Source organism: Bos taurus, chromosome 19 (assembly GCF_002263795.3).
Source record: "Bos taurus isolate L1 Dominette 01449 registration number 42190680 breed Hereford chromosome 19, ARS-UCD2.0, whole genome shotgun sequence".
NCBI classification, from domain to species: Eukaryota; Metazoa; Chordata; class Mammalia; order Artiodactyla; family Bovidae; genus Bos; species Bos taurus.
The window spans coordinates 8,470,635-8,491,106 of record NC_037346.1 but is presented as its reverse complement, the minus strand read 5'-3'; the positions used below and the strand labels follow the sequence as shown (position 1 = coordinate 8,491,106).

Below are 20,472 nucleotides of genomic sequence, written 5' to 3'. Positions count from 1 at the left end.
CCCCCTCTCCCTTCCTGGTGCTGTTCCGGAGAATGAGGGATACCCGTCTTCAATGAGAATGTGGAAAGAGGCTCCCTCACTGACTGCCCCAACCTCCCCTCTCCTCCACTCCACCCCTTCCATATCCCCATCAAAGTGATTTAAAAAATGTTTAATTAACTTGAGCTCAGTTTAAAAGGTTAGGAAACTGGCAGGGATCCAAATCCATGTAACGCAGGTGATGTCGTTAATTTAATTTGCTTTTCGTGCGGTAATCTGGATAATTACTCAGTAGTTACTGGCAAAAATGTTTTCTTTTCACTGAAAGATGGAGTCTTGCTGTCTCACTGCATGAACCCCACTGGCCAAGCCCAGCGAGCTCTGGGGAGCTGAGAGGGCCTGGCAACCCTTAGCACCCTCCGCCCCCAAGCCTGGCAGAAGTCCGACATCTCTCTGCCTCTGTCCCCCTGGGATGGGCACAGCACAGCATCTCCTTCCAGTTTCCCACACTTTTGATCGTATTTCAAGACAGAGAAAGATGAGAGGTGGGAAAGATAGAGAAAAAGGATCGAAAGAATCAAAGGAAAAAAAAAAAAAGACAGTGGAAGAAAAATGGGGGTCATGATTTAAGCCAGAGGAGGGATGAGAGATTAAAAGGCTGGATCTTGTTGCCCCCCACCCCCCAGAAAGGGGTGGAGAAAGAGGAGGGAGAGACGTTGACGCGATGGGACCAGGGCCCGTGCGTACTTGCATGCCCAGGGCGCATACATGTACGGACACGCCTGGCGGGCGCGACACGTGGCAGAAAAGGCAATACCTCAGAGTGGGGTGGCAACGGAAGCACCTGCTCAGTGGTATCCATTTGTAAAGGCCGTTGCAATCAAAGGTCCCTAAAATTGCACAATTGTTAAGGTCATCAGCACGCTATACATGGGAACAGACTGTCATATTCTGGGAAAGGGAATTATCGCTAGGACTAGACTGTGGTTGCCAGCATGAATATGTAATTCTGAGACACCGTGCCATGAGGGGCTAGGATGATATCCTCCCAAGCCCTGACTCCCGACCCTGGCCTGTCCGCTCACCCAGAGGAAAACTGAGAGCCAGATTCCCAGGAGTAGGTGGATGAGAGGAGAGGGGGGCTTGTGCCACCAACGGTGGGCACTGTTGCACTGAGCCCCAGACAGCCCCCGACGGCTCCAGCTGGGGAGAAGGCCAGCCCCGTGCAGACCAAATGTGACTTGACATTGCTTATTTCAGAAACCATCACAGCACACAGGTCAGAGACCCAGGTTTTCGTGAACAGATAGGGTCAGTGTTTCTGGGTGCTGACCATGTCCGACATAGTGGTAGACGATCCCTGAAACAGATGCAGCTCTAGGTTGACTAGTTACTGCTCTCGATTAGGTGTTACAGCCGATCTGAGGGGGTGTAACTCACCAAACTACTGCCTAAGTGATACTGGTTCTGGAGTGGGATTCAACAAGGACCCGGACTTCACAGGCCAGGCAAGGCGTGTGTGTGTGTGTGTGTGTGTGTGTGTGTGGTGTGTGAATGTGTGAGATGGTGTGTGCGTGCATGTGTGTGGGTTGCAGGGGCGACCTTTCAATGCCAGGGGCAGAGACTGGCCGCCCTGATGCTCTGATCGTCTGCACTTGCTTTGTTCTCCCCAGCACAGCCCGGTAGGCAGGGCTCTCCCACAGGGATGTGACCTGGGACAGCAGACACTTCCCTCTTAGCTCAAAATCAAACTGTCTCCAAGATGGCGAGGTTGGCCGATTTTCGGTTTCCCCAATGGAAGGGACAGCGAGCAAGTGGGCTCAGGCACATTCATGCTCACACACACCGCGAGGGGGAAGAACAATACAATCTGAAAACAGCATGCAAATCTGTTAAGCAAATTTCCATTGCCTGGATTAGTCAGATTATAGAACCACAGAGCATTACAAATGTCAAATGCACCTGGCCTTCGGGGCGGGCGGAGCTAAAGAATGCAAAGGGGGACTTACTTGGAACCCGGAGACTGTAGGAAACATTAGTGGAGGAAATCTCCTGGGACGGGACTTGCACCCCACGCTACGATCCAGGCCCCAGTGCTGCCCCAGGACCCCAGGCAGGACTCTACTGACTCAGGCTGTCATCCTACGGGGACGGGGCCCTAGCTCCAAGGTCCCAGCCCCCCTGAATCTCCAGGAGGCTGGGATCAAGCAGAGGGGCTGACCCCAGGGGTCTACTACGAGCCAGCAGCTGCCTTAGCCTGTTTCCTTAAAGTCTCACACACCAGCTTTCGAGGGAGGAACACTTCTTTTTGTTTTGCAGCCAGGGATGCAATGGGTTGTACATGTGGTTCAGGGTTGAGTGGGCTGAACGTGACCCAGGAGTGACCTGCCCACACTCCTTCCACTCCACCTGTGGCACGCACACAGAGGCTCTGGAAACGTCTAACGGGAGAAGCTGCAGCCAGGGGTGACGGACGTGGGTGTGGCGGGGGACCCGGTGCCCGCTCCTGGCCTGCCAGCTCGGGGGCTTCCCTGGCACACCACCCCCCAGCGGGCCGCAGGAGACAGGCGGGCGGGCAGGGGCGGGGAGGTACTTACGGCGATGCCGTGGCCGAAGCCTGAGCCCGGCTGAGGGCTGGTGGCGCTTATGTAATTCCCCACTCCGGAGTCCTGGCTGGCAGGGCCGTAGAGGTCGGCGACGGGTCCTGGGCTGTTGGCCCCCGGGAAGCCTCCGGGCCGCGCCGGGTTGGAGCCTGCCGGGGAAGCGGGCCCGCCAAAATTCGGTTGAGCACTGTAGCTATTCAGGACTGGTGTGCAGAGAATAGAGCTGGGTATGAGGCCGGAAGCCAGGCATGCACCGGTCACCACAAGCCAGACACTCGGGAGGAACAGCTGAGGCCCGACTTCTAACACTCAACCAAGGCCATGCGAAGACATCAGCAGGGACTCAAGAATACTCAGCCCAGGCTACTACTAAGAAGCTCGGAGCTCCAAAAAGAGATAGAATAAAAAAAACAACCATTCAACACAGTATGGCAACCAACCGGGGTGCTTCACTGCCCACCAAATTATCACAATAGAAATAGAGAGATATATGGAAGAGAGAGAGAGAGAGTTGGTTTTTTTTTTTTTTTTTTTTCCACATCTGAATTGATGCTCATGCAGTCTTGTCTAGATTTGGGCACGTTGAGACAGCATTCACATCCCATGCAAACTACAAAGGAACTAGTTTTAGACTACACATTGTGTTAATATTGATATTAAAACGTGACAGGAAACAAAGCAATTTGTGTCCAGGAAAAAAAAAAATCTTTGGGGAGGGAATTTTTCGTTTCACTTTTTTTCTTGTTTTTGGATCCATTAAATGACAAATTGGTTTTAAACGACAACAAAAAAAAGACAAAAAAGATCTTCGGCTCTCCCTCCCCCCACCACTCCCCCCACCCCACTGGCTATTCCCTCCCTCCCCACCCCTCCCGTTTATATCCCTGAATGAAAGTCGTCAATACTGAGCGTGGTCGGAGGATGGGATATGTCATGGAAGACTTGGGCATCTTAACATAACCGTAATGATGGTGGCAGAGGGTTCCCTTTTGGGGTGGAGAGCAGGGGATGGAGGGAGGGATGGGGTGGGGATGGAGAATCTGGAGGTTCTGGGCCAAAGCTGGTGAACGCCAATGACGCTACAGGACACCCACACACTCACCTCCTGCAGTAGAAGGAAAGGGGGGGATTTAAACTTTTTTTTTTTCCTTTTGTTTAAAAAAAAAAAGACAAAGAAGTATGAATTCAGAGCATACTGACTGAACCAAATTATCACGAAAGCGTATCTGACCGAAAAGCCTGCGTTCTGCTGGTTATCTTCAGATAGACTCCAGACTATCAGAAAGAAGAACGAGGACTGGGCCTTTGCTACAAGGAAACGAGACTTCACACCCACATGTTCCTCAGGGATTGGTGGTGGGGAGGGGGCAGGGTGAGGAGACACTGCCGCAGGCCCCCGCCTCTACTCTCCCCAAGTTCCATCGTTGCCGCCCCAGCGAGGACCACAGCTTGTCAACCAGGTTAACTGTGTCTCTTCTTCAGTCCCCTTTAGTAGCTTAAATCTTATATTTTCCATGATAGAACAACAACAACAAAAAACATTTTTTATACTGTAAAAGTAATTTCTCATTGACTTTTGAAGTTCAAGGTGAATCTGGGGCTGGCCAGTTCTGGACTACAACTCGTCCATCTTGAAGAACCAGACAATACGGGTTCCATGCACTTCCTTGAATTCCAGGGGGTGCTCCTCACAACAGCCTTCTCCCTCCTACCTATCCTTGGCATTTCCCTCTGCCCTGGGCCCATCTGCCCTCAGTGGTAGCAGGGAAAACATCTGCAAATCTTCTCTGGACCATGACCTTGCCCTGGGCACCTGTGGCTGGAACTCCTCACCTCTGGGTGTGTGTGTGGGGGGTGGGGGGGCTTGAAGAGCCAAACTTGGATTGATTGCTACCGACTAGTCGCCAAGATGGAAAAAGACCGACGATGTACCCCAGCTAGGCTGCTGGGAGACTGAGACGGGATGCAAAGATGCAAAGGAGAATGAGCCAAGCAGGGCTGGGCTCCCAACTCAGCAGAGAAAAGTCAAGCTGCTTCCTGGGAAGGCCATCTGGGGCAGGAGGCTTCAAGGTCAGGCCCCTAGGAAGCTGTGCCAAGAAAGGAAGAAACTGGCTGATGGAAAGCACAGGTTAAAGAGAGAAAAAAAAAAAAAAAAAAATCCCAGAGGCTCAGAGCAAGTGAATGGCTGATTTGGGAGTGCACTGGCAGACAGAGGGGACAGGATTTTTGAATACAGGAGATTAAACTTGCAGATAACATTTGGCCCTTCTCACTCACGGAAGCAAGAATCAAGCTGAGATATTCAACAGACAGCATTATCTCGGGCTCACACACTTTCTTTTTCCAGGCCAGGGAAAGCAGAGAGCGCTCAGACACTGACTCCCGGTTCACCCAGGCAGCTGACCCCACTCCTATACCAAGGAACCAATAGAGTAACCAGCCGGCTCTGTTTCAGGGTAACGGGTGGGAGGTGGGGTCACAGTGGAAGGTAAAGGCTTTCTGACTTCTTTCTCCTCTGGCTAGATGAGGATCCAGGGTGGGCATGCTCATCTAGAAGCCAAGGAGGAGAGAGTGAGCTCCATCTTGGCTCCTCCCAGCAGGGCGATGGCCACCCAGAGACTAACCCAGCCAGTGGAAGGAGCCTGGGAGAGAGGAGGCTGCATGCTCACGGAAGGATGCTGTCTAGAAACACGCCCCGCCAGAGACTCAGAAGACGGGGGGCTGGTGGTATTTGGCCCACCCCTGTTAGCCTCCCCATCCTGTGAGCCCAGGAGGCCTGCAGCTGGAGAGCTGGCCTGAAGGGAGTCTCCCAGTTGCGCCTACATCGCCCCTCTTCTATCCTCTTCCATCCAATGACACCAGAATCACTGTGGAGAAGGCGCTGTGTTACAATGCAGCTCTAAAACCCTAAGTCTCGCACAGTTATACACTTGCCCTCTTCACGCCTGAGCCCCAGCTCCGTCACCCTGCAGACACCCCCCAGTCAGGGCTGAAAGATGGGGCCCTGGCTCCCCGCCTAGGATGCAGGCGGCAGGCCAGGAGCCCCTGGTTCTGGGCTGGTCCCTTTTCTCTGGATAGTGGAACCTGCATCCTCAAGGGCTGAGGGCATAGAGGAGCCGGGTCACTGGGCTCCTCGGTCAATGATTCCCTCTTTCTCTGTAGGCAGAGGACCCGGGCTCCAGAAAGCGGGTTAACAAGCCAACCTATGTCCTGAACCCATGCATCTCCGGGAGGGCACTACCCAGCTCAGCAGTTTGAGAAAGAAAGGGGAGGGGCACCAACATGCGCTGTTTGATGGTGGGAAGGCAAGAGGGACACAGTGATCTTCCTCTTTGGGGACGTTCACCCTGCACACCAGCTGGCAACACAGTAAAGGAGGAGCCCCTCCCCTCCAAGCTGTGACCTCGAGAGAAGAGGCAGGCAGGTGGGGGCTGGGGGAGCACGACTCGAGCCCCTGACCTGAGGGTGCTTTCCGTGCTAGTTATCCTGAATCACTTCTCAATGGGCTGTCTCCTTGCAGCTCACCTCCAGGCTCATTTTAAGGGGAGAAATGCTCCAGGCCAGGGTCAGGTCAGGAAGAGGGAATGGGACGTCCCTCAAGGCTGCTCAGCTAGGGTGTGTGTGTTTGTGTGTGTGCGGAGGGAGGGAGGAAGAGGTCTCAGTAGGTACTGCTGAATAAATAGTGCTGAGATATAAAAAGGACGTTATAACTCCTGTCCCAGAAGAGGACAGTGTCTTGCAAACACCCTGGCGTTTTTGTAGCAGAAGCTGTGAGCATTAAGTGGCCTTGGGCAAGCTCTGCACCAAGCAGCAGTTTGGGGACTCGTGGTGGGGGAGCAAGGTCATTTCTCCACCGGCCGCTCTGGGCAGCGTCCACAGTAGCGGTTTAATCCAGGGCAGGCATCTCTCCTTGCCCTGTGCCCCAGGCATTCTTTGGGCTTTCTGGGTCCAGGCAGCAGTATGCTCAGGGAGGCAGCTACGGTGCAGAGAAAGGGAGCTCTGGACTTGGAGTCAGAAGACCTCAGTGTGACCCCAGCCCTGATCCCCAGCTACCTGCCTGGGTGGGTGTCAGCCCCTCACCCACCAGAGTCCTCATCTATGACAGACACGTGAGTCCTGCCCTACTCAGCCTTGACTCTCAGTGAACTGAGGCGAAAATGCAAAAGAGGAATGCCTGTAACTCATCATGTTTAGAACAAATACACCCGTTTTTGAAACAATTGTCTATGCAGAGCCCAACAAGGCAGGTTAGCATATGCAGGTTTAGGAAAACCTGACATAGGATAGCACAGTTCACTGGCCAAACAAATCAGGAAGTGATTCATAAAAGGATCTGTTTCATCTACCATGCATTCAATCACCTCGGACCTGATGAAAAGACTCTGGGGAATGGGGGGGGATGGGCAGAAAAGCAAGGACACTACCTCTCATGGAGGCCAACAAGAGGAAACGCATCTAAATTTCAGTTGGTGGCATTTTGCATCGGATAAAAGGAGGCACTTCCTGCCTATCAAGGGAATACACCTGGATGGCTGGCCCAGGAAAGCCATCCCAGAGTCCTTCTCCAAGGCCTATCCTGCAGGCTCAGACCCTCACCTGAAGGGGCAAGATCCAAAGCTCGGAAGCATCTGGGGGGTTTATGGCAAACCTTTCCTTTTGGTGGGTACGAGTCTGCAGGTGGTTCTGCCCTGTGGTCAGAAGGAGCTGGGCTGAGAGTGGAATTTGTCACTGAGGGTGGGGAAGTTGTGGGAGAGAGCAGTGAGGAACAGGAGAGCCACACTGCTGGTCTAGGAAAGGTTGGAAGCCCCGATACTTCTGTACACTTCCAACATGATGCCGCTGGACATAGGGCAGAAGGCTAGAGCCCAGGACTCGGAGGTGGGCACTCCTGGGAGGGCATCTCTGGCTCTAAGGCCTGAAGAGTGGATTATTACTTATTCAAATAAAGGAACTGTTAACAGAACTGTTGCTATATCTGAGACAAGCCAGGGCCCACCAAGTCCCAGGCTCAGACCCGGGTCCTGGTTTGGTGGCTTTCACTTTTCACCAAAAGGCAGAGCCAGCCCTTAGGACAATTTTAGTCTTCCGCTTGACGAATTATCTGTGGCCGCCAGGCTGCATCTTGGGAGGGGGCCTCACGGCCCCCAGCACATTTCTGGGACAGTGTGTGCAGCTCAGGACAAGGCAGGTGCAGCAGCAGGCCCGCCTGCACCCAGCCCAACTCAGAAGGTAACCTGCTGTCCAGCAGACCTTACTGCGCCTGCATGAGGCGCGAGGGCAGGGAGACTGGGCTGCTGGCTGTCACGGGCCCGCTCCCAGCCCCAAGCTCCTGAAGAATGCAGGACCTGGAGCATAAGCCCATGTGGTATTCTTCATGTTAATGTATCACACTAGATCGTAGGGAGTTCTGCTTGTTTTAGAGGATTTAAAGAAAGTGACTGAGAACGCAGTGAGCAGAGGGGCTCTGTTGATGGGCTGATACCAGAGTCACTGTGCCTCTGACCACCACTCTTCTCTCTGCCAGGATTAAAACTCCACAGCAGCAGAGACTGCATCTCTTGTCAGCAAGGGACCCTCCGGGAGGGGTGTGTGTGCAGAAGGTGGGGGCTCTCCAGGTTCTCACGGGGCCCTGGGTTCTCCAGACCAAGAGCAACCTGCCCGATTCCCATTTACCACGGGGGGCTCAGTGGATGCTGGGTTTCATAACCCCAGGCGGCTCTCAAAAGCTGAGACCTGACTCTGAACAGCCAGCTTCTCAGGAATGCCAGCCTGAGGCTTCCCTGCAAACAGAGTTGGGGACCCTAATCTGCAGTCTCACCGTGCCCTCTGCAAGTCGTGCCCACACTAAATTAATGCCGGTGGTCAGCTGGGGAAGGTCGGCCTGAAGAGCTAAACCTGCTTCTGATAAAAAAGAAGAAACACTCAGCTGTGAGCTACCACAGCTCGTCTCCAGCGGAGCAAGGGGGAATCACATTCCAGCAGTCTGCCCGGCCACAGGGCCCCAGGGATCTAGGCTCAAACTTCCCTCCCAGAGCCTAGCCTGAAGGTGGAGAGGAAGACAGAGAGGGCCAGCAATTACCTCTAACCTGGGAAAACTGTGACACACTAAATGAAAATCAAATCGGTGCAGGGACCCAGATGCAGGGACAATCAATTTTATATATGACATTTTTTTTTTTAAGCTCTGCTGAAATTCAAGCTATTTCAGAAGGCAAGGAGAAGACATACTTTAATAAAACTAGGGGAGGATTGAGAGAGCTATGTGATGGTACTTCTTTCTTCCTGTCTCCCTATACAAACCAATATATTGCCGGGAAGGACAAACTCAGCCTGCTATCAGCATGTCTTGACACATCTGAGATGCCTGGCTCATTGCAAACACTGCACGAGATACGTGGAGAGAGTCAGCTCACTCCCTGGGCTCACAGGGAGTCAGTGTCACAAACATTCCCAATGTCGGTTTCAGTGATGCCGGTCTTCGAAGACTGCAGTTTCTGCTTGTACACTCAACACCTAGCCTGCTTCAGACCACTGTGGGGGGCCCAGATGTCTGCTGGTTAGTGCTGGTGTATCTTAAGTAGAGAATGGATGGACAGTGGAACCTAAGACTCAGGACTCACGGTTTTGTAGAAAGGTCGAAGCTTCAGGTCAAATCACATTTCCAAAAGAGACAACTTTACTGCTGGCCAGCTCCAAAACCCTCACATCCTGAGTTCCTAGTGAATCTGGATACTCACACCTGGATACTCAGATCAGTGCGAGGAGAGAGCCCCCAGAACCCCGTCTAAGGAGGGCTTTATGGCCAGTACTTTATGTTGCTGGACAACCTCAACAGGAAACAGCTCATTCTCTTTCTGTCTTGACACTTTTTGAATATCAGCCTTGACTTGGGTATGTCTCTTCCTTACAAGGGACCGGGCTGGGTTGGTTGGGAAGGAGGAGGCGTGGGGTTAGTGGCTGACTGCCATCTGCTCATATGAGGGGTAAATCCTGGGGACGGAGTAGCACTGAGTGGGCCTGGGCCTGGGCTGTGTTTCCTTTGTTGTAGCCAGATTCTTTACCATCTGAGCCACCAGAGAAGTCCTCCAGGTGCACTGGCAGGGGTTTTAACACCATCTTGTTCTCGTTCCTAACAACTTTTAAGATGGGCTTTATTGCCCTGGGGTCGCAGACAAGGAAACTTGGAGCTGGGGCCATGCGGGGATGCATCCAGGGTCTCACAGTGTCTCAGACTGACTCACTTGGACTTCGGGGCAACCCTCAGCTGCTTTTAGACTGAATCACACTGCCCAGTTGTCCTTCCTGGCACCGTGGTTTGCAAAGGTTTCTTCTGTTTATTTGGATCTTTGCTTTGCGGAGGTTGCAAAACCAAGGACGATGAATCAAACCTCCAGTGCTGAAGTGCCAGTTCCTGAGGGCATGGGCCCTGCTGCCCTTTCCAAACTGGGAGCTCCCTGGTGGTGGGGGTGTCTCCCCCATCAGACCGGGGGCTCCCTGAGGTAGGCCATCTCTTTATGGCCCTGCCACAGCAGATAGGGCATAGCCTCTCTCCAGAGGACCAGACCACTCTCCTCTGGACCACATCTCAGAACAAAGCCGGCACAAAGCCGGCATGCAGTATAGCTGGGGTCAGAGTGTATCCGAGAGAAAGAAGTCCTTCCGTGCAACCCAGAAAGTGCAAGCAGAGGGTTGGTCTTAGTCCCCAAAGACCACTCCAGTCTAGTAAGGACCACCTTCGGGGAGCCCTCAGATGTGAGCACCTTCAGTGTTTACCACTTGATTCCATGTCATGGGATCTCAGTGTTCGTGGTTCCAGAAACCCGGGCGTGGGGTGGGGAGCATGCCCAAGGGGCACCCCTTGAGGACCTGTACAAAAGGCTTTCCACTTGAGCAGCCCGTCTTTAACGATTGTAAAGGCACCGGAGTTTAATCCATTTTTGATGTAAGCGCTAATAGCTCTGTGTCCTTGAAGTTCAAAGCGGGCGCATACATGTCACTAATTAGCCAAGCACGGTGCCATTCAGCTCCCTCTCATGTTTCTAATTAGGTCTTAAATAACAAACAAACTCCGACCTTACCAAAAGGCCCCCATTCATCAGACAGTCAAGGAGGGTGGCTGCTTCCCTGTTTATGGTTGCTCCGGGCCACTGGTTCTACGTGTACATGCTCTCAGTCTCAGCTAGGACAGGCCTATTCTCGGGGGAGGCAGGAGAATCCATCTATGAGGACACAGACCCTTTCAGCCTGTCCGGAAGGGGTCGATCTCCTGGCCCTGCTGGGAGGGCCAGTGGTGGGCAGGAGAGGCCTGAGCTCCAAGGCTGCAGGCTCATGATCTCTGTCCTTAGAGGAGGCTGGGGTGAACCGTCTGGCTTGTGGCTCTGCCGATCTGTTTCTGAAGGTAAGGATTCTGATGACGAATCACAGACATTGTGTGAGTCTCTATATCTGGAAGAACCTTGTGGTATCTGAGTCCATGATTACACACTGGACTTGCCTGGGGAGATTTAAGTACTGCTGAGGCACCCAATTCCCCTGTAGATTCTGATTTGACAGATCCACAGTGTGGCCTGAACACTAGGAGTTTTAAAAATTCCCCAGATGATTCTAACATGTAGCCAGGTTCAAGAACCACTGTGTTCACCCCCGTTTCACAGCTCATCAATGGTAGCTATTAACAGGTCTACCTTTATTAATTAATATCATCCAAAGTGCCACACCCTAAAGGGTTAATCAACCACACCCAAAGATGAAAATCTCGACTATAAGTTTTTAAAAAAAATAATACACAATTCTGGAAATATTTCTATCCCTCTCAATGCCTTCGTACATCAAAAACAAAAAAAAGGCATGACTGATGTTTCAAATTATTCCCTACCAGTTGATGCATCACTTGGAAACCCCTGGCTTTCTCTCCAGTCACTTCTCTCAGATCTCAAGGTATTATCACTGTCATCCCTTTTGTTCCCAATGATAAGGGATCCAGAGCTTTGGAAACAGCAGCAATACAGAGCTATAGAGCTGAGGGGTGCCCAAGAACCCAACAGTCTGAAATCCTCTGCCCCTAAATCAAGCAGCTTGTCATTGGCAGAAGCCAGATGCAAACCAAGTCTTCCCTGTTCCTCCTCCTTGACTCTTTTTTTTAAAGCCTCTTATCATCCTTATCTGATTAATCCACAAGGCAACCTGTTCCCTAGGAAGGGGAAGGGATATAAGGGAGATGCATGCCTTTGAGCTCTTTCTATCTCCAAGGCCAGACACAGGAAGCCAGAAGCTGTGGGGTCAACCCTTAAACAACCACATAACCTTACAGCAAGCCATTCCCAAGTCTTGTTTCTCTTTAAGCCAGGTGGGAGGGGAGACACTGAAATCTCAGGAGCTACCTCAATGGAAGGTTTAGAAACTCTGATGTACCTGGAGCTGAACAACCCAGACCCAGAAAAGTAAAATGACATGGCCAAGGATAGGTAGCAATATTGGGTGAGAGGTTTCTTCCAACAGAGGTCCGTGTTCTCTGGTTTTGCTGCTGTGCTTGTGGGTCTTTTCTCTGGAGGCTGGGTAGACGTTACCAGACTCTTCTGTCTGGGTCAGTCCTGACTCGGGGGCATTCTGGGTCCCGTGTGTTGAAGGCTGAGCATATCCTCTTCCCCTCAAGACTGGGAAAGCCAACCCTCTGCAGGTTACAGTCAGAAATAACTTCCAGAAAGAGGGGAGAGTGGGGCTCTGCAGCCTTGGCCTCCCACAGTGGGCTCTTCCACAGGCACACAGGTTTGTATTGTTTACCACAGACCTGGACAGATCATTTTATTAATATTAATAAGTAACCAGGAACAAAAGGCCCCTTTATTTTTAGCTCTAATTGCGTAGTAATTACTCATCTACAAAACAAATGAGCCCCTGCTCGTTGTTGCCATGGTACTGAGGGTCCAGCCTCCCTGCAGGATGATTGGCCGAAAAGCCCGCTGATCCCGCCTCCGGCCCCGCCCCTCCCGGCCATTGGCTTAAGTTAAAGCCCCAGCAACTGGACAGCCAATCTCCTCCCAGCCTTAGGGCTGGGCTGCTCTACCCAGCGACCTTCCAGATGCAGTCTTCCCAGCTCGCAGGAAGGGATGTTGATTGATCCCTACGGAGAAGTCTGTCTTGCCCAAAGACGCCCAGCCCTGCTCCACTGCTTAGTTTCCTTCGGGCAGTGGCTAACTTCCTTCAGTTCTGTTTTAGCTAAAGCCTCCTTTCAAATAATTATCTTCAGGTTGGCTCATTCTTACAGGACCACTCCTCCTCTAGGCCTCTGTGTACCTTTGGTTTGAAAAGATCCAGAGACCAGAAGCCAGGTCGCAAATGTCAGCTAAAGCCAGACAACCACGATGTTAAGACTGCAATGTCAGAGGCAGGTGCAAAAAGTACATATAATGTCTCCGGAAAATGACTTCGGGTTCCCTCCTCCCCTAGGAATACGGAGAATTGATTTGATGGCAACAGTGGGGATTTGTTTTTGTATGTTTCAAAGGCACAGTGCTTTGCAGGTAGGGCAGGACTGGTACTTCGGGTGCTGACACTGGTCCAGAGCACAGGTCTGATGAGACAGACCTAGGCTCAAATCCTGTATCTGCCACCTGACTGGTGCTAAGACACAGTTTTTAAACCTTAAAAATGGAAATGGGAATAACAGCACCCATTTCATAGGCCTGTGAGAATTAAATGGGATAAGGGAGGTGGACTTAGCACAGTACATGACTAATTCATAATAAATGTGAGGTATTATTAACATATTACCTATATTTTATTAAAATTGGCTGGGAAGTGTCTCTAGCATTCTACCAACCACTTGCAAGATATCCTTCCTTAAGAGACCTCTCAGGTGGGTTTGAATTTTGAGATGACTCTCCTGTCCACACCATAGAGCGGACTGCGCTGTGGCTCCACTCATCCTGATAGATGGAGAATGGCTCTCTCATCCAACAGCCAATCACAGCTGTTGAAAAGCATAATTTGCCCATATCCCCTGGTGCAGGATCCCAGGATGGGAAGAGGAGACCTTTTTATTTATTAATGAGCATCCAGGAACAAAGGGCCCCTTTGTTTTCTGCTTTCTCTAATTGCATGGTAATTATTCATCTGCACTAAGAATGAGGCTGACTGCCTCCTTGGAGGGTTGATATGGTAGGAGAAGGCAGGCACCACTCTGAGACAACATGCAAAACACCTTCTGAAGACTCAAAATTCTGCCTTTCATTGAGGAGGGCACCCCAGGGAAGGTTAATCACGTGTGGCTTTCTGGCATTCTGAAGCAGATTTGAACAGAGGGAGCAAAGATGAGGAAAGAGGGAAATGGGCTGGCAGAAAGGACAGGGGCAGAGGCTGCCACAAGGACACCCGTAGTCCCACGCAGGGGATGAACAGGAACTTGTTGGCAGAAGCCAAGGAGAATCCCTGCAGGGTCTCCTTCCTCCAGGTCACAAAGCACAGCCGCAGGTGCCAGGCGTCAGGCTGGGCTCCGTGGGGCCGCTGCCAGGTTGACCTCCCTTTGTTGGTTCTGTCCTTAGTGAGCTCCACTGTCATAAAGAATATGAACTCCTCTCTCCCACCAATATGACTATAGCAGTCTGGCTTTCAAGGCCTCCATCTCCCAGACTCTAGCTTGAATCTGCCTATACCCCTGCTTCCCATTAGGCAGCCTCCCACTGTCCCCCCCGTCAGCGTGACGTTCAGCTTGGAGTTAATCAGCTAATGGTAAAGTGAAAGGCGCACAGCATCTCTTATTGGGCCCTATATATGAACGTTTATGGAGTGTGTACGATTTCATGGTTTGTCACTTGCCCTTTTGCTTTCTGTCTCGTTTCTAATCCAGTCTGCTCTCAGGCTTGTCTAATATAGAAATCTGAAGTCACTTCTTGGTTACAGGCCTTGCTGAGGCTCCCAGTTACCCAGGTGAATCTGGGCTCGTTAGCACTTTGCAGCCAGAGCCAAGGGTTTGCAGGACTTCAGAAACACTGCTGTTCTGGTGGCTATGCATTAGCTGCTTTCCCCAGGCTCCCTGGGGAGCTCCTATTTGTCCTTTAAAAGTAGGGACACTCACTGCCCTGTAAAACCTTCCTTGCCTTCCCCCCAAAGCTAATCACTTCCTTCTCTGTGCGCCTTCTTTTCTGGGCTTAAGCCTCGTATTATAAGCACACGTTAGTCTCCGGGCTAGGCTAGAAGAGCCTCTAGGGCAGAGGCTGTGCTCTGTATTCATCTAGCAGCTTCCAGGGCTGCGAAGGGCATCTACTGCTTGTCTCTCCAGCATCATTCTCGTGTGCCCCCTTTTGTCAGCACCTGGATTTCCCTGTGGAAATCCATCCTTCTCGTGCTGTGTCAGAGCTCTTCAGAGGGTCGGATCCCACCCTCAGTGACTGGTTCACGTAACCCAGGTCTTAGCCAAAGAGCACAAAGTTCTACTTTTGCTAGAAATCGGGACCGTTTGACCCCCTCTTCTTCTAGACCAGGAGGGTACAATGAAGCAGGAAACTGTGGCTACCATGTTGCTATCATAGGAAACCAGCAAAAAGACAATACTGAAAGGAGAGGGAGGGCGAAACTAACACAACTGCAGAGAAAGCGCCATGAACAGTCCACACAGGAAGCTCACTCTTCCACGGAGCTTCCAGGATGTCGGCCAATAAATCCTCTATAATATTTAACTGCTCTGAGCTGGGTTTTCTGAGATAGTTCAAAGCACCTTGAATCAAGGCCCAGGATGATGCCTGTCACATATAATAATTATGGCTGTTAAACACTTAATAAGTATCTGCCAATTTAAATCCACGCCAGATGTGCCCGGGGTCTGGTTCTGAAATCTACATCTGAAAGGTTGGCCCATGAGGTCCCGACACGGAGCCGGCAGCCGAGGCTGTGGGGCTTTCCCAGGACATTCCTGCAGGCACACGGTGTTCAGGCGGCAGATGAGTCTTTCATGAACAAACACGGTTCCTCCACAGGGCTGCTTAAAGGCGGCCAAAGACCTGGGTTCAAGTTCAGGGTTCTCTACCCTTGACCAAAGCCTCGCTAACCAGGTAACCAGCTGTGTGACCTTGGATAAGTCATGGAACCATTCTGTAGCCCAGCTTTCTCGTAAAAGCAAACGTGTGAAACTGAGCCAGAATCTTCCGCTTTCCTGCCCATGTGATGGGGTGGCTGTGGTACAGACGTGCGCTCTAAGCTCTGCAGGAGCACCGGGAACCATGCTGCACCCAGGCAGGTGCTCCACAGATTCTTCTCACCAGCACATGGGTTCACCAACTTTCGGGGCTCCCCAGACCCTGCAGCGCCTCCATCACCCAGCCCGGAGTACCAGGAAGGTGCTCCTTCAACGCCATCCATTGGGCTCTATGTGCTGTGACAGAGTGCTCAGGGGCATCATTCATCCCACCCCTCCTCCCGAGCCAGCATGGGAGGGGTCAACCTGCTCAGCGGGGCAGGCACGGGTGTGTCACCCGCTAGAAATAATTCTGCTAATTTAAAAGGCCATTAATATGCTCCCACGCCATTCACTTTAGGATTAACTTATACTTAGATCTGGGCTTCGAGGCTAGTCACTAATTGCGCCAGAGTTGATTTATCAAGTGCCTGGTATTTCTATTACAAAATTATTGATTAGAGCTGATGTATTTTATCCTCAACAGAGTTGGTCCGAAAGCCCTTGGAAATGAATGAAGCTGAGGTTAGAGGCGGGCAGCTCTGCACATTATTATAAATTCACTGGGGTTACTGAAATCCAATGCGGGACTCTTTATGGGCAGAGTCCTGGCTCTCCCAGAAATGGAGACTGTTAATGATGAACTGAGAAACGAGGGCCTGGTGCCAAGAGCACAAGGCAGTGACTGGGAGATGTCTGTTCAGGGAAGGTCTTGCGAGTAAGTCTGGCTGGCTGCAGCAGTTGGTCTTAATGGGGTCCCAGATTCTCTCCCCCTTTCCTAGGCGCTGGCTCTGTTCCAGGGAGAGGGTGGCCCCAGGACCCTCCCCACAGATGGGCCATCTTGAGGTCACAACCCCCAGAGGATGCTTGCTGCTAGCACAAGGCAGGCTGGGCAGGAAAGGAGAGATGCGTGCCTGCGCTGCAACCCCCCACCCCCACCCCCTTCCTGGACATCGGATCCTGCTGACGGAGGCCCAGGAAAGCCATCTTCAAAAATAAAGGTCCATTTTCCTTTTTAAAAAGGAGCTGACAGTGCCAGAAACAACGCATCATGGGAAATAAGGGCTTTCTGGGGGAGGGATCTAGATGCTCAGACCACTGAAGGCAAGAAGTGTCACACGCCTTTACCTGCCCTGGTGCCTGCATAAAGCAAACCTTCAAAACAGGCTTGTTGAAAGCAAGACCAGGGAACTCTGAGGCGCATGCCACATCTGGCGCACACAAAACCCGGATCCCGCCAGCAGCTGGAGACGTGTGAGAACACCCCCGGCCCCGAACGCATAGGAGGCAGAGGAGTCCACTGGGGACGTGGAAGAATATCCCAAGATAAAATCAGGGCAGGCCTGGGACCTACTCTCCTCCCCAGAGTTCATTTTACGGTTCAAGGTCAACTATTTATTCTGTCCCCAGGACTTGCATGTTACTCTCACTCACGTGACCTCCTAGAATGCAAACTCAGGATGTCCAGCTGCAGGGCAGCAAAGCCATTTTCCCAGCAGAGCCAGGCCCAGCTTTAGGTGGGGGTGGGGGGGATGCGGGGAGACTTCTCTGCTCTCTCTTCCTTTTGTCCCCACCCGTTTCTCCTTCTTCCCATTCTGGGTCAGTCTGCAGCGTCGGCATCCACGAAGCCTGCCAGCTCCAGCCATTCCCCTCTGCCCTGGCCCACCTCTATCCCTGTGAAGCCTGGGTCAGAAGCCTGGCGCCTTCCAGATCTCCCTTTCCGGGCCTCAGGGACCAGGCCCCAGGCCCCAGGGGGCCCTCAATCTGGGCTACCCGCCTGCTCTCACATTCAATGCTGGTCCACCCCCCCGGGCCACATTCCACCATTTTGCATTGTCACTTCACACTTTTGGGGGACTTCGGGGCTCTGTCTCCCCTGATAATAGGTGACTTGCACCCTGAAGGTTCAGATCTCACCTCCGTGTCCTGCAGTGTTGTGTCAGAGCCACCGATCAGCCTGGCTTTAGGAGCGGGTCCTGGGCGGCAGCTACTGCTTCCATCAACTTACAAAGGTTAGGGTCATCTCCCAAAGCTCCAAGAGACCTCTGCCCTGCATTATGACTCGTCACCACAAATGGAGGGGACACACTGTGCCTGGAGCTGGCTGACTGCACACGCTCTGAGCCCAGGGCAGAGGCTGCAGGACTGGGAAGTCTTCCTGGGGAGATGGAGGCAAACCATGGCCTCCTCTTTGGATGTTACTGGTTCCCTCCCTCCCCTCCTCATGAAGCTGTGCCAATAACCTCCATACCAGGAATGCCACCTCTCTCACCCCACCTGCCCTGCACCCCCTTCTCCCTTTACCTTCACCAACCAGAAGGACAAATGCCAACCTTCACCAGGACCAAACGTACCCCCTCATCTGCAGACCAAGGATCTCAAGGTCCGAATCCCTTTCCATACCATATTTCATTTCCCCTCTGGCCATGCAGATAGGGCTGCCACATGAACCTGTATCCCTGAAGGTGAGCTGGAAAAGGACTCTAATAAGAGTAGTGGGCTTGGAGAAGCCCGGCTGTTAGACCTTTTGAAGTGAGGAAAGACCTGATCTATTCAAGAACCATGAAGAAGACGAGGACAAGGAAGAACTGTAAGACTCCTTTCAACCTGGATTCTATCCTCGTTCGCTACAGTTGGACACTATCAAGAGAGATCTCCGTTGGGAAGGTTACAGCTGAGGGTGATGACCCAGTTCCGGACTAGGGGAGCGAGGAGTGTGAGGGGAGGTGGTGGTGGCGGATGGCGAGAACATGGATCCAAGCCCTTCGGCAACATTGAAAATATGGAGCCCCTTCTCTCCCTGGCCCCCAGGCTATCTATCCTGCAGACAGTCGTGCTGTGCCGAGCCGTCCGAGGCCCTGTAATATCAACTCAACAATGCATGTTCTACAACTACGGCTACGGCTACCAGGACATCTACTACAGTGCATGCATTTAGTTCAGTCCCACAGAAACATACAGTCTAAGAACAGGCAGGGGGTGTGAAATGTTTTACTGGACAACAGGTGTTTTGGAGTCGTAACTAATAAAAAAAAAAAAATCGAAAACGAAAGTGTACAAAAAAAAGACATTTCTCGAGAGTTGGATATGAGTTTGTTTCTTGAACTGTTTCATCTGAACAAGCAAAGACATGCAAACCAGCTGGTACTAACAGGAAGCTGGACACGGAGAGAGGATTAATAGGTGTGGACAAACCTTCCCGCTGAGCGTGCTCAGAAGAGTGTTTGAGAGGAGGTGTGCAGATCCTAGTGTAAGAGAGGCGGGAAAGTATGCCTCAGAGACACTCTCACCGCAGCCCCAACCAAGCAAGAGAAAAGACAACAGAAACGTGACTCTCACACTCACCACCACCATCAGGAGCTCATGTCACTAGATGGGAACAAAGCTGGCAAGTGTAAAGCGCAGTAAGGGGTCCTGGCTGGTCGGGGGGTCAGGGGGTGGGCTGGGGCCGGGCGGGGGTTGGGGGGGCCGGAAGCTCTAAGACTGATACACAGACCCACTTGAGATGCCACCCAGAAATCAAATAGTCTGGAAATCTGAACCATTTCCTTCACCTGACAGTGGAGTCCTTCCTTTGCCAAATTGGATTTAGGGTGTGTTTTTTTTGGGGGGGGGCATGATGGGGCCACTGGAACTGAATGGATACGATCAAAATAAAGTCTCGACTGAGCACAAGAAAAGATGACGTGTCAAACTTCCGGGTGAAGGTAACAGAAAAGTGACACTGATAGTGAAGTCATCTAGGAGTCGCCCGGCCTCCCCAGGGGCCACCGGGCCCGCCCGCCTCAGGGCCGGGGCGCAGGGCTCCCGACAGATGCAGGCGCCAAGCTGAGCGAATCCAAAGCTGCGCCCCACCCACGGCCCTCGGCAGGCGCTTCCGCTCTCGGAAGGCCCCCTGCACGAAATCACAAGGAAGGGGAGAACCACACAAAACGGTGGGGCTAGACAAAAGCGAAAGTGAAAAGAGGGCCTTCCACAGTCAGCCTGCCCCTCACAGCCAAGCCTGGGCGCCCCTGGGGCGCAGAGGCCCCACGCCCCGCTGCTGGGAGCTCCCAGCCGGGTGCCGCGTGGGACCTGGCTCGGGGCAGCACTGCGCAGACTCCCTGAGCCCGCCCTTCCCTGCCAGCGAAGGCAGCGAACTTGTGATGCCCTCCAACAGGTGCTTGCTCGGGGTAGGGGTGTGGGCCGAAGGAACATCCTGCTCGCCTAGGGAGGAGCTGGGATGAGTGCGGCAGGGCTGCGAGAGCACAGGAAGGGATAAGCCGGCGGTCAGCCCTCCGTGAGCCCCCGCTGGCCCCGGGCGATGCACACAGTCTGTGCAGCCCTCACATATATGTCCAAACGCCAGAGGCCATGATGGGGGGTCAACAATGGCCCATACTGCCAGACTTGGCGTCCAGACCATTTTCCAGAGGGAAAGGGTGGGGGCGGGGGTGGGGGGTGAGGAGAGTCTTTACAGGTCAGACTGCACTAGTGGAGAGACAGAGATCTTCCTTCCCCAGCTTTGTAACCCTGCTCCAGGTCCAAAGGGGTTTAGTGGGAGGGGGGCCGGGCTGCCCTGTCCACACGTGGGCACGTGTTTTCCAGCCCAGTAAGAACTCTGACTTTGGCGGACACAGCCTGGTCATCGCCCTGGGGCACACCTGGGGAGCACCGACAGGTGTCCTGTAGCTTCCTGACCGAGCCTGCGGCTGGGGTCGGGCAACTCCGAGTTGAGGGTTT

The 20,472-nt window shown here is 52.6% G+C and overlaps 1 protein-coding gene and 1 non-coding gene across 10 annotated transcripts in view; one reads left to right on the top strand and one right to left on the bottom strand.

Annotated features, from left to right (window-relative positions):
• MSI2 (musashi RNA binding protein 2) overlaps positions 1-20,472 on the bottom strand; it is a 405,753-nt gene that overhangs the window by 6,732 nt on the left and 378,549 nt on the right. For 4 of the 9 annotated variants that reach the window (XM_059877826.1, XM_059877830.1, XM_024979754.2 and 1 more), the window contains 2 exons: positions 2,577-2,785; positions 797-869 (listed from right to left, as the gene is read on the bottom strand). In XM_059877826.1, coding sequence (XP_059733809.1) covers positions 828-869; positions 2,577-2,785 — 251 coding nt within the window. In that variant the 3' untranslated portion in view covers positions 797-827. The remainder of the gene's footprint in view (positions 1-796; positions 870-2,576; positions 2,786-20,472) is intronic. The other 5 variants (XM_059877829.1, XM_059877831.1, XM_024979756.2 and 2 more) reach the window with 2 other exon arrangements.
• On the top strand, positions 6,517-6,607 carry MIR378D (microRNA mir-378d). Its single transcript, NR_129532.1, has one exon. It is a non-coding gene; the product is annotated as a microRNA mir-378d (primary transcript).